Source organism: Falco naumanni, chromosome 15, assembly GCF_017639655.2.
Source record: "Falco naumanni isolate bFalNau1 chromosome 15, bFalNau1.pat, whole genome shotgun sequence".
Classification (NCBI taxonomy): domain Eukaryota; kingdom Metazoa; phylum Chordata; class Aves; order Falconiformes; family Falconidae; genus Falco; species Falco naumanni.
The window spans coordinates 5,375,050-5,387,305 of NC_054068.1; the positions used below are offsets into that span (position 1 = coordinate 5,375,050).

Consider the following 12,256-nt stretch of genomic DNA (forward strand, 5'->3'; position numbering starts at 1 on the left):
TAAGCAGAGATGACAAGATACATGAAGCTTAGTTTTACTTTTTGTGTATACTGGACACAGCCCAAGAGTAAAGTCATAAAAAACCTGTATCGTATTGTAGCATACTGTTGATTCACTAATCTTTTTCCTTCCCCAAAATTCAGCCAGTTAACTGTACTGGCAAAAGGGCGTTTCCTCATCATTTTCCCCTCCTCATGCAGTAGTCTATCATGTGAACTTTCTAGAGGTTACACTGTGAGAAAAGCCTCTTGACTGATTCCTGATGAGTTTTAAAGCATCTTTGAACACAGAGTGTTTAATACTTCCCTAACCGTACAAGCTCCTGAAGAGCCATTTTTGTACCATAAGAAACATTCCATTTAGAGACACTTCTTCTAGGTCATGTTTCTCTTTTTCTCATTTTTACTTCTAAATGAAAGCCTGGCATAAGAACCACATCTCTCCTCCCCCAACAATAGGTCAACAGCTCCTGTTGGTTCTTCCCTTGCTGAATTTGTAGTCCTCTGCTTGAAACGCCAACTTGCCTGCTATAAATAGGATTATCGTGACCCTCCGAGCATTACCACTCCAGATGACAGATAAACAGCATGAGACAACATGATACTGAAACACATTTTCCATCACTCATATCACCCACTTAAAAATAAAAAGTCAATAAAAGCAACAAAGGAAAGAGTATACTTAAGCATAGTCATTGTAAGGGCTTTTTGGTCATGTCAAAGACTTCTAAAATACTAGAAAAGATGACTGGGAGGTAAATTAATACATCAAAACAGAAAAAGCAAGTCCTGAAAAATGTCTTTCAGTGGCAGTACTTATAGAGGGATGGGATGTAGAAGTTCAACTTAGGCAGAATCTTTTAATCTTTAGGCAAGAATTTGGAAATACTACTATTGAAGGTCTGGTAAATCCAGAATGTGCCTATTGGTTACAAATAGATAAAGTATTATATTAGCCAAACAATTCCCTACTAGTGCCACTGCATTCACTGGAAAACAGAGTTAGTACACAGGATTAAGAAGAGTTTAGGCAAAGGCAGCTCAGATTTCACATATACTCACTAGTGGATTCACAGCTCTGAACAGAACAGTCTGAGATCTGAGTTTCTTCTGCTTAATGCTAGGATTAAATCAGTGTAACTAAATGTAAAATTATAATGGTATCTACTTTGTACTACTAAGCACACTGAGGTGCTGGATGCAACACACGCAGTACTCTGCTGAAAAACTCTTGTTAACATAAATTTATATAAAACACTGGTACCATTCCTCAAAGATTTTAGGGAATAAGATTCACAGTATCAATAAAATGAACCAACAAACAGCAATATGCAAGAGAGTGAAGAACCACGTGTTGGAAACATTTAGCATTGGATGGCAGTTAAAGACAAATCCTATTGTAAATTCATAGCAGTCCACTATAAAAAATCAATAGGTAGATTTTTAACAATACCTCTTCTGTAGTTTTCCAAGTGATTTCACGGATACTTTGGTACCATTCAAAGAGTTCTTCTACTTTATCAGTTGCAAACTCAACACATGGATCGTCTAGATTCTTAGGTTCCAGAATGAAGACAAAAGGCTTTTTGTGTTTTCCTTGGGGCATTTTCACTGTTAGGCAACACAGTAGCAAGAAATTTATCCTAAAATCTAACAGTTCTTCTAAGCTGTCACTCTTGATTTATTGCAACAGTTAATACAGCTAATACAATTAATATGATGAAACTCCATGATACCAATACAAGTAGGTGTTTTGTTTAAAAAACAAACAACAATTTTTCCTGCTAAACATAGAAGAGTCTACTCAACCACAGAAAGCTTAAGAGTCTGTACATAAGCATCAGAAAATACCTACCAACGTTGTATGTATTGAGTACCAGTATGCCACGACAAAGAGAGCCTAATGGATTGTCCTCAATAATCTGAAAAACATGAGTTAAATCCGACCCTAAATCTCACGTTGCATGAATATGCACAGGACATTAACAAATAATAAACATGTACCATTAAATCTAATTTCAGTTTCACTGAAAGCACGTCCACTATAAATTTTAAAAGCTTTTTTCCATATCAAGAATCTCTCATTTTGAGAAACACAGGAGAATCTCTGTAGTGAGAGTAGTCAAAATGAGGAGTGCAGCTTCTGTACTGACACAATTGCTCATTTTTCAAGCCTGTTTAAGGCTGCAATGACCAGGGGAGGAAATCCAATACATCTGTTTTCCTCCAAAGATGCCTGGAAAGTCATTGGAAGTGTTTCAGAACATCAAAAGAATTCAATGTTTTCTTTTTAAAACTCCAAAATGTTAAAACTGTTTATTATGGAGTTTTGTTTACTTTTGTTGAAGCGAACTTTGTCCAAGACTCTGGACTAGATTTTTAGGTATTTTTGACAAACAGCACTGGGTTAGTCATGCATAAAAACTTAATAATGGAGTCTGAAATGGCTAATAAGATTTGTTTGGCCACATAGTTTTCTTATTTGCAAATATTAAGGCAGTAATTATACAGGCAAACTAGTTAAAGGTAGTTAAAAGTTTAAGGCATGTTATAGTTTAGCCAAACTATCTGAAAAAATCTAAACTGGTATGATTTTCATTACCAGGAAACCATTAAAATCTCCTAAAACCCCACCAAATCAGCTGTCTCCTTAAGCAGTTTTCTCTGAGGAATGTCCTGACAAAAATATTCAGCAGCAGAGAACAGTGAAGAATGCATTCATTTCTCTATTCTGTGTTCTCTCAATCACAGCACATAGAGTCATGGTTCTATAAACCAGACTTCCACTTCCAGGAGGTAGCATCTGCTAGGGAAACGTAGTGGACAAACCTTAACCCTCACCTGGCTTTCAAGTTCAGCAGAGTTATCAGATGACAGGTCTTCAACATAATTAGATGGAAAATAGTGTTGGACTTTTTCTCCATAATCCCCCTTCCACCTGAATTTAAAAAGAAAAGTGTGTGTGTATATATATATATATATAAATAGTTAAAGAGCTTCTGTTAGCCATTAATGAAGCAATAATCCCCAAGAAATTAGTCATTAATACCCCTTACTAGCTTGTCTAGCTGGCTATCACCAAAATATAAGTGATGAAGCAGCTAAAAGCTCTAACAAAGTGATCATTAACTGTAGTAACAGATGATTTCAGAGGGATTACAGTTACTGTAAACTGCAATTAATGACTTAAGAGGCTTTTTCCCCTTCCAGTACTAAAAATACTATTATGTGGTTGATTACCCTGCAAAAACTACAGGGAAACATTAGATTCCCAAGCTTTCCAAGCAATTTACAAACCAGCTAAGAAAGAAAACCTCTTATGAAAGGCGACTGAACAGATAACTAAAAAAGGTGGGTTTGATTCCTGAGAAGTATTTAGCAGAGCCAGGAAAGAAACAGAGCAATAACAACAATGGTAATAGATGCGTGGCTTCCTGGAATACACAAGTGTTTGGGAAGGATGAATGCAGTAAAGGAAAAATACTGGATACACTGGGCTGTAGAGGTTCTGTAGGCTGAGGTTATTGTTTTAGGACAGAAAAATGGAAAAGGCATGAAAGGACATTTGAGGATGAGGGTGGGTGGTTGTGTTTTTAAAAAATATCCTGGCATTAAGATTTATAGGGTCACAGTTAATAAGCAGCAATCAGACAAGCAAAGTTTTTAAAAACTACTACCCAAAGCTCAACTGTTCCCTTCATCTAGTAAGTCACCAGAAGTTCTCCTATGAGGAATCTTTGTCCTTACCAGCCTCCAGTTTCCTTCGTGACATTATGAATTAAAGCTCCTCGAGAGAAGCTCAATTCATCACTTCTTTTGGCTCTGTAGTCATATAAGGCTTTCACTGTTCTCTGAGGCTTGAAGAGAAACAGAGCAAGAGGGTCATTCTAGGGGGACAGGTCACAAAATAATCAATAATGCAATCTTAAAAAAAAAAAATAAAAGAAGGGGGATTGGATCCTTTTTTTTGTTATGAAGCTTAGAAAACAATCCTAAAGTTCCAGAGTGACATCTATCGGTGGAAGCAAGTGATGCTACTTAACGGCTAGCCTTCAAGTATCAGCTTGAAAAAAAAGCAAAAGCAAAAAAAAAGTATCTTTCTTTTTGTGGGTGCTGCAACATAATTACTGTCAGGTTAAAAAAAAAAAAAAAACCACACTGAAATATCAATCCTCAATCTTCATAACATACATACATACACAGCTGGAGTTTGTAGGCTTAGATGCCTACAAACCTTCCACTTCAAAGCCACGTCAGCTAACCTGCTGGTCACATTTCCTTTAGGAAAACAAGCAGTTTTAGCAGGACAAGCAATTTTTTAATCTTGAATTTACTATACCCAAATGCTTCATCAGCAGTGCAAATTTATTGGCTCAAAAGACTAAAAAGAATTACAGCCACAAAATTTACAAGCAGGTGAACTTTTATGAGAAATTACAAGTAGGCAGGCCCTAACAAGAATTAGAGAGAAGCAGATGTTTGCTGTGCCTCTTGTTTTCAAAACATATATATTTTAAAAGACGACAAACTTTAATTACTCATTAATAAACCAAAGACACCATTTTTATACAGAAAGTACATAAATAATTACTGCACCTATTTGTGCATGCAAGCCATGTTTGCTGATAATGGAACTGCAATAATTTTGTGCACAAGTAACAGTGCTCATAAACACACAAACACACACACATACAGACATGAACACTTAGGATTTAAATATACTTTCTTTCCGTGAAGATTTGGCCTTCTCAGATTGAATCTTCTCATAGGTTATTTAACTTGGGGGCATACCTGCATCAGCATGCATATCAAACCACCTCCGCAGACTCAATAGCAAAAAGTGCCCAGACTTCCAATATGGATGAATCAATACAGGATGTGCACACAAGAAAACATGGGGTACAAATTTTAAAGAGATGCTAGAAAAAAAAGTCATGCCCTATAAATTTCTACTGTCCAGCCCCCCATAAGTCAGTCAGCCTAATGCTCTCAATTATCCTTTTCATTACTGCTAACGGGAAATCAAGTCTCATAATTTTCAGAAGTCTGTGGTAAGTGCAAGTATCTCTCTTTAAGCATACCACTGTAGGAGTGATTTCACTGGGTTCCACATACATCTTGACATCATAGAGGGAGTTAATATCTTTTTCCTAAAAACAGGAAGAAGGAAAAAAATTATGATGAAGCTATGGGAATCAAAAATTATGGAAGCACTTAATGTTAATAGAACATTCACTGCCAAAACCACCTTTCTGACAATACACAGGCAAACAGAAGAGTGAAGCCCAACACCTATGTTATGCTTATTTCTATAGCTGAACATGAGTTTGTTATTTAACCTATGCCAGTTTAATGAACAGTAAAACACAATGAAACAGCAATACCTCACAAAAGTATTTCAATCAGTCAAATAACTTTGAGATTGTGAGTACCCTTCTACGTGCAATCAGGGAGGACAATATCTATACTTAAGATTTCTGTGTTACAGTACTTTAGTTCCAGTATCGGTTTCACTATTAGATAAAAATTCTTAAACAATACACACAGTAATTTTTTTCATTTTATTCTTTCCTTGTGTTCCCATTCAGACCTGGTCCTAGGATACAGAACCTTAGCTATAGGCAACATTATAAAATACTCCTGAGGTCTACAATCTTTTCAGTCCCTTTTAATCTCCCCAGGAAGAAAAAAGAAAAAAAAAACAACCAAAACCCAAAACAAAACAGAACACCAACAACACAAAAACAACCCAAAAAACAAATGCATCACATTTTCATTTCCTCAAACACGCCAGACAAGTTTTTCCTGCAGCTTCTAACAGACACATATTTGAAGACAGCATCTTAGGCTTTCCAAAAGCCAGCTGCCTCAGCAAAGCTCTCTCTTCATGAAACACATCCATCCAGAAAGTAGGCTTCTATCCTAAACTAATTATCCAGGCTCCTAGAGTAGTCAATAGGCAGAGACAAGTATCTCTTGGAAACATTTCCTCATGCTTATCTCAAAGAGTAAGCCTTCAGAGATACCTCTCACTTTTTACCACAAAAGGCAGTTGGACACCCTCCCTGAGATGACTCCAGTGTGGTCCGCAGTGGGAGGCACAGCAGAATATTTCCCTTTTTTCAGAAACACTTAGCAAATGGCAACTGCACAACCATTTTAAGATCTCTGTCCACTCCAGCAATGGAAGACAAGACCAACTTCAGGCAACGCTATTATCACAAACTCGTTTTCGCAGAGCAACAATCCCCCATTTCACATAGTAGCTTTCCTAATCAAATCATAAGGCAAGAGTTGACCTGTAATCAAAGATAAGATGAAGCTCTTCCCTTCACATATCTCAAAACCTTTGTAAGAGAAGTCAGTATAACCATCTCAGTTTCACAGATAAGAAAACTACCTGCTTAACCTCCCCCAAAGGTCTACCACAGCCAGAATGAAATGCAGCACCCCCAGGTCTAGATCTCCACCTGCTACAGCAACCAGCACTCGTACAAAGACCACCGCTTACCACGCTGTAGCGCTCCAGCAGCTCCTCAGTCACCGGGTAACGCAATTTCATTTTCCTGTACAGTGGATGCTTCTCATAGTACGTTACCAGTTCCACTAAACTCTCAAAATAGGCTGAAGTTCCAAGCACAAAATGGCGACCTTCCTGCTGAATTCGGAAGTGCTTCACCTTCCCCTCCGCTCTGTGAAACAAGCGCAGGTGCTGTAAAAGGGATTGGTACTTGCAGTGCTATAAACTAAACCCGAATTGCTTTGTGCAACTTAATCAGGTCAAATAATTTCTCCCTCTTCCAAAGCCTCGTTTATTCAAACTGAATTCTAGTTGCCTGATTAAATTCACAAAAAGACATTCTTGCTTTTCTACAATATACAGGGCCTTGGTATAAATCCATGCTTTTGCTTAGATTAAATTTCCTTATTTTTTCCCCCTACAGACAGGTATTCTGTCACCTTCATACTAACACAAATGTCTCTGATCAGACCGAGAGTCCCTCTGGAATCCATTGCTGATCTACCACTGTCCCTAAGTGACAGACACACTCTGCTCAAAACAAGTAGCTGCCTCTTCCCTACAATCATTTTGTTAACTACAGAAGCCAATTTTGAATAATAATAATAATAATCTCTTATGTTTAAACACAAGGCTTGTGCTTGCACTGATAAAAGTAAAGCCATCCACTGATAACTGTCCCACCCACAGAATACCCCTGCATCCTTTTCAAGCTGCTGAAGTTGTTTTCCTCACTGTTAAATGGTTTTATCAAGGTGCTGCAGCTCAAGTTGTTACAATATCCACCTCGGTAACAGCAGAAAGCTTCAAACCAAAGTACACAGGGGACTGGGGAAATCTGGACATCTTCAATACACAGTAAGGCATGTAAATAAAGAGGAAAACAAGTATTTCTTCTTCCAAAACAATTGTATATGTGGCAGAAATATGTATTTTCAGAAAAACGTCATTTCATTTGAAGGCACAACGGAGAATGCCACAATTCTATACATTTTATTAACGTTGTTGAAACAACCAGTTTCAAAAAATATCTTCGCTGGCAAGAAAAGTTGATAGTTTCATTCTGACGTTTCATTTTGGTCAGTTATATGACAGGGCAGGATTTCCAAGGAATAAGGACCTAGAACTGGTGAACCAGCACCAAAGAAAACTTCAAAATAATACCCAGTAGTAATGAGTACCAAGGAAGTGAAGAAGGGCCATGCACAGTTCTTATAAAACATAAAGTTTTACTCCAGTCACAAATTAACTCTTGTACAAGTTCTCATACATGAACCTGCTGCACAAATCAACCATGCTAACTACTCAAAGAATGAAAGCAAGAATTTTACAACTCTGAAAAGACCGCAGTGTTTTTTTAAATAAGAAAAACTAGAATATTGTTGGGCCACTAGTCATATCTGTCTTTTCTTACCTGAAAGTCATGGCAAATGAATCAGGTTCATCTCTCTTTCTAATCAGAAAGGCTCCATCTCGAGGAATTCGCATCAGCATGTCTTCTGCCTCTCCCCGACTCAAGTTGCTATAGTACCAACTACAACAGTTAAAAATCAAAAGAGACAAAGGATTACAAAGCTTGTCAAATGTCATTCAGTAAGAATAACAGGCAGCGTTATTAACAACAGAGTCTGAAACATTACAAGAAAAATTATGCATTAGATTTTACCCATCTTGCCACCTATGACAGCAGCTTATTACAAAACATTGTAACACAGCAGTTTATTTTGGATGAAAGCATCAAGAATATATCAGAACATCCTGTCTGTCTGAAATCATAAAACACAATCTGCGCTTCTTCCTGAAACAAAAGGCACTGAATCCTGCTTTTAGTCTGCCATTCAGTTTTCAGTAGTTTTATTCAGTTTTGACATAGTAGATTTAAGGAAAAGCCCAAATGCAGACAAAAGAAAAACACCAGGCATTTGAATCCTTTCATTCAGAGCCTGATTTTATTTTTCACTGTAGGGATGGACCTATCTTGGATCTAATTTGCCTTCAGTGAAGCTGTAGCCACTTACACTGGCAGTACATCTCCACCTTATACAGAAAGGCAGGAAAGCTTAACCCTTAAAATCTACCCTCCCCTCTCACTGGTTTCCACAGTTATCTAGGGTTGTAGGTGACTCCCAGGGGAGCAAAAAAAGAAGCTCAAAGTCACAGATCAACATTTCACATGCAAAGGAGATTTACTTTTTCTCACTGCAAAGAGAACAGAACAAAGGACAGTGATTACAGTGTTCTGCCAGCAAACAAAAGCAAGATCTGCCTACAATCTACATGAGGCAAATAAATACCAGCTGGAAATAAACAGCGAGCTATACTGCTTCCTATCGGCATGGGGCAAAGTCAGCCTAACCAACTCTGACAGGGGTGAGATGGAAGGTGGGATTAGGAAAATATAACTGTTTGGGCTCACTGCCCCGGGAGTAGTTTCCAGATGGCACAGACCATGACCACTTAGTTGCCAGACCACAGCCAGCTACTAAATATCTGATCCAACCTACTGGATGTTGTAAAACACCGAGCAAACACAGGAATTGGCATGTTTCCACAAGTATTACAGTTCTCACTGATTTTCCTGGTTGCTGCTATCCCAGTGACAGCTCTACCAGGTGCTCATAAAGTCAGTGATCTTACTCAGTGCCTTTCAAGGAAGCCTATTCCTGTAACACCCACAGACAAGTAATACTCAGGTATGCTCCTGAATCCAGGGAATTTTCTATGCAAAAATCCAAGACTGATGGTCTGGAAAGCCTGCTGCTTGCCTTCTGCTGTACGTACTCTTTATTTTCATGAGGGCTAGGATTAGGCACAGCATCAGTCAGACGCAGCTCAAATTCAGCACATCGCAAGTGAGCCTCCTTGTAGTGTTGAATGAGATCATAGATGCTATCAAAAGTGAGGTGGTCCGTCAGGTAGTATTTCACAGTGTCCCCATCACTTGAAGAACGGATACGGCAGTGCTGGACTCTACCTGACCTCCTGAAGAAATGAAGAGGGGCATAAGGAAAACAAAGGTTTTATAACAGTTTTCTTACTTTGAAGCATTTCCTCACCTGGTCCTGGTCAACTACTTGGTGAGCTTGTGACGAGGCAAGAAATCTGTATCATTTTGTAAAACAGCCAAGGTAAGAACAGTATACAAGAATCCTGACAAGTAAGATTACAGGACTGAAAATAATAATTTTCAACCCACAATGATTTAAAATCTGGCATATAGTTACTCCCTGCAAAATTTGCTGTGACAGCTCTCTGGATCAGAAATCCATCTGATACACTATTCCTCGTAATGTTCCAACCAGAAGGAAAAAAAACACCCAGACTACCAAAAAAGCAAACACACACACGCTCACAAAAAAAAAAAAAAAAAAAAAAAACAACAACCCTGAAAATTCTTTATTATTTTCTCTCTAGAGGATCCTTTCATTGAAAAGATTAATCTCTGCTAATAAAGGTACATTCATGAGACTGCCTTTTCAGTGTAGAAACCAGTAATTTATCCCCAAATTTAGAGATCGTTTTGGCCCACTCATTAAGGAAATCAGTCAGTCCTCTTCATACAAAGCCTCCTCTGCCAAAATGCACTATGTTACACTAAAGTTTAATTTAGAAAGTAGTCTTTCACAATCCCATCAATAACATTCTAGTAATTAAAGCCTTATTCCCATTTCCACTCACCCATAAATGCATACTTGAAAAATACACACGTTTTTGTGCAATGCCATAAAACAAACAAAACCCAAAATTTTTTAATGACAATCACCATACCAGAATGACAAGGTGCAATCATTAGGGAAAGCCTCACTTTCCCTAACTAGGAATGTCCCATCCTTGCCACCCATTTCAGCACAATATTCCTGGAGCAGTTTCTCAGCAGTTGCTCTCCCCTCTTTCATTTTCCCATGGAACCATTTCTCTTTTAAGTGTAGTTCAGTACGTTTCACCTCCTAGGTCAAAAAATAAGAATTTTTACAGTGCATTTCTAGTTTTATGATTTTGAAACAGAATACTTGTTATTGATATAACAATCTACTATTTCATGATTTCAGCTCTTCCTAGCCCTGAACTGTCCTTCCACAAACAAGCCAATCACCTTTATAGTAACCCTTGACACTCCTCCCCAGTCAAGCCATTTCTTTTGGAGCCATAATCAACTTCAGCTTTATTCAACTATGTAATCAACAGAAAGTGAAAGAATGCAGTAACGCAAACACCAATTTATATTTTCAAGGTAAAACACTCTACTGCTAATTCAGAGTTTCTAATCAGCTTTTTCCAGGATTCATCTGCGTTCTTCCTTACACAATTATTTTACTGACATTAACATCTAGGTGAATGGGTAAAATGGTCTGCATATGCATGGAGATCTCTAAGCCACGCACCTACATGTTAACAATGAAAAAGCATGCATGGAAACCCCAAAGATCAGAAAAAGAAACCATGCTGAACATCACTGCTATTGCAACCCTTACTGAGCCTCATGTTTCTGCTAAACCACCATGTAACACATGTTCACCTGTGACAAACATTTTACAAATGTGAAATGAGTAACATGCACTGTGTAAGAGGTGTGCTGTGTTACTAACACAACAAACCTTAGTTCATCCTACTGTCCAGTTTGAGAACAGCAATAATACTTAGCCACAGGCATATGAAGACTTTGTCAGTGCACACATCAGCATGAGCATTCAAGTACCAAAACTGTATTTCATTTTCTGTACTCCTCTTTGTAAGTTCTCAGTTAGCCAAGAGAATTAAAACCAGGGTTAACCAAAGTACCTTAGCAAAGACCCTTTTGAAAACTCTTTTATCTTCAAATACACTTGTTATCTGACACGGATCCTCTACGATTTCAACATTGGCATAACAAATACACATTGAAATAATCTGAGATAATAAAAAGAACATGTTTAAACAAAAAACCAGAGCCATCACCTTCGACGAATCTTCATCAGCATTCTGTTCTATATCATCGCTGAACGAAAGCTTTCCATCAGCAATAGCACAGTAGTGCCGAGTCCACTTCTAAAAGTTGAGAGACAGTAAAACCATTAAACAAGACAGAAGGAAACTCACTAACCACAATTTCAAAACAAGGTGTAACAACAAACAAAATACCTACTTCCCCTCATTGGCACCTGTTCAAATGACTGTGTTAACACAAATACTGGAGAAAATTCATGTAAATTTCTGGCATTACACAACCCAGTAACAAACTGCGGGAAACATCACATAAATAATACCTGTTCTATTGTGTCCCACATGTAAAGTTCTCCCTGCTGCTTTTTTTCTTCTTTCTTGTCTTCCAAATTCACATCAATGTCTCCCTTTGGCCCCAGTTTTTTGTGCTTAAAAACAAAAAACACCCACCACATTCATACACTCACATAGAATCATATATAAAATTAGTCATAATATTTCAGCATACTCAGTATTACTGGAAGTACTTCCCTCCATTGCACAGCCTTCTCTGTCATTACCAACACAACAGCTGTTCCACAAGGCTTTATGCAACAGGGCTGGAATTCCTTTCTTTAAAATTTAAATCTCATAATAAAGGTTAAAAAACTATTAGAGGTATCACTCAAGCAATGAAGAAACAACTAGTCTGGTAAGAGCTCACCATTCCTTAGAGGACACAAAACAAAGTGAAGTGACATATACCAAGAAATAAGCATAAAACAACAATCGCTCTGCAGAGAGCAGAATATAAGGAACAGAAAAACAAAACAAAACA

The 12,256-nt window shown here is 37.8% G+C and overlaps 1 protein-coding gene across 1 annotated transcript in view; it reads right to left on the reverse strand.

Moving 5' to 3' along the window:
* The window catches only part of PLCG2 (phospholipase C gamma 2), a 66,054-nt gene that overhangs the window by 13,711 nt on the left and 40,087 nt on the right, over positions 1 to 12,256 (reverse strand). The window contains exons 15-25 of the mRNA XM_040615040.1: positions 11,763 to 11,867; positions 11,455 to 11,544; positions 10,288 to 10,466; positions 9,301 to 9,501; positions 7,934 to 8,053; positions 6,511 to 6,691; positions 5,081 to 5,149; positions 3,747 to 3,856; positions 2,841 to 2,937; positions 1,855 to 1,921; positions 1,453 to 1,610 (exon numbers count right to left, since the gene is read on the reverse strand). Coding sequence (XP_040470974.1) covers positions 1,453 to 1,610; positions 1,855 to 1,921; positions 2,841 to 2,937; positions 3,747 to 3,856; positions 5,081 to 5,149; positions 6,511 to 6,691; positions 7,934 to 8,053; positions 9,301 to 9,501; positions 10,288 to 10,466; positions 11,455 to 11,544; positions 11,763 to 11,867 — 1,377 coding nt within the window. The remainder of the gene's footprint in view (positions 1 to 1,452; positions 1,611 to 1,854; positions 1,922 to 2,840; positions 2,938 to 3,746; positions 3,857 to 5,080; positions 5,150 to 6,510; positions 6,692 to 7,933; positions 8,054 to 9,300; positions 9,502 to 10,287; positions 10,467 to 11,454; positions 11,545 to 11,762; positions 11,868 to 12,256) is intronic.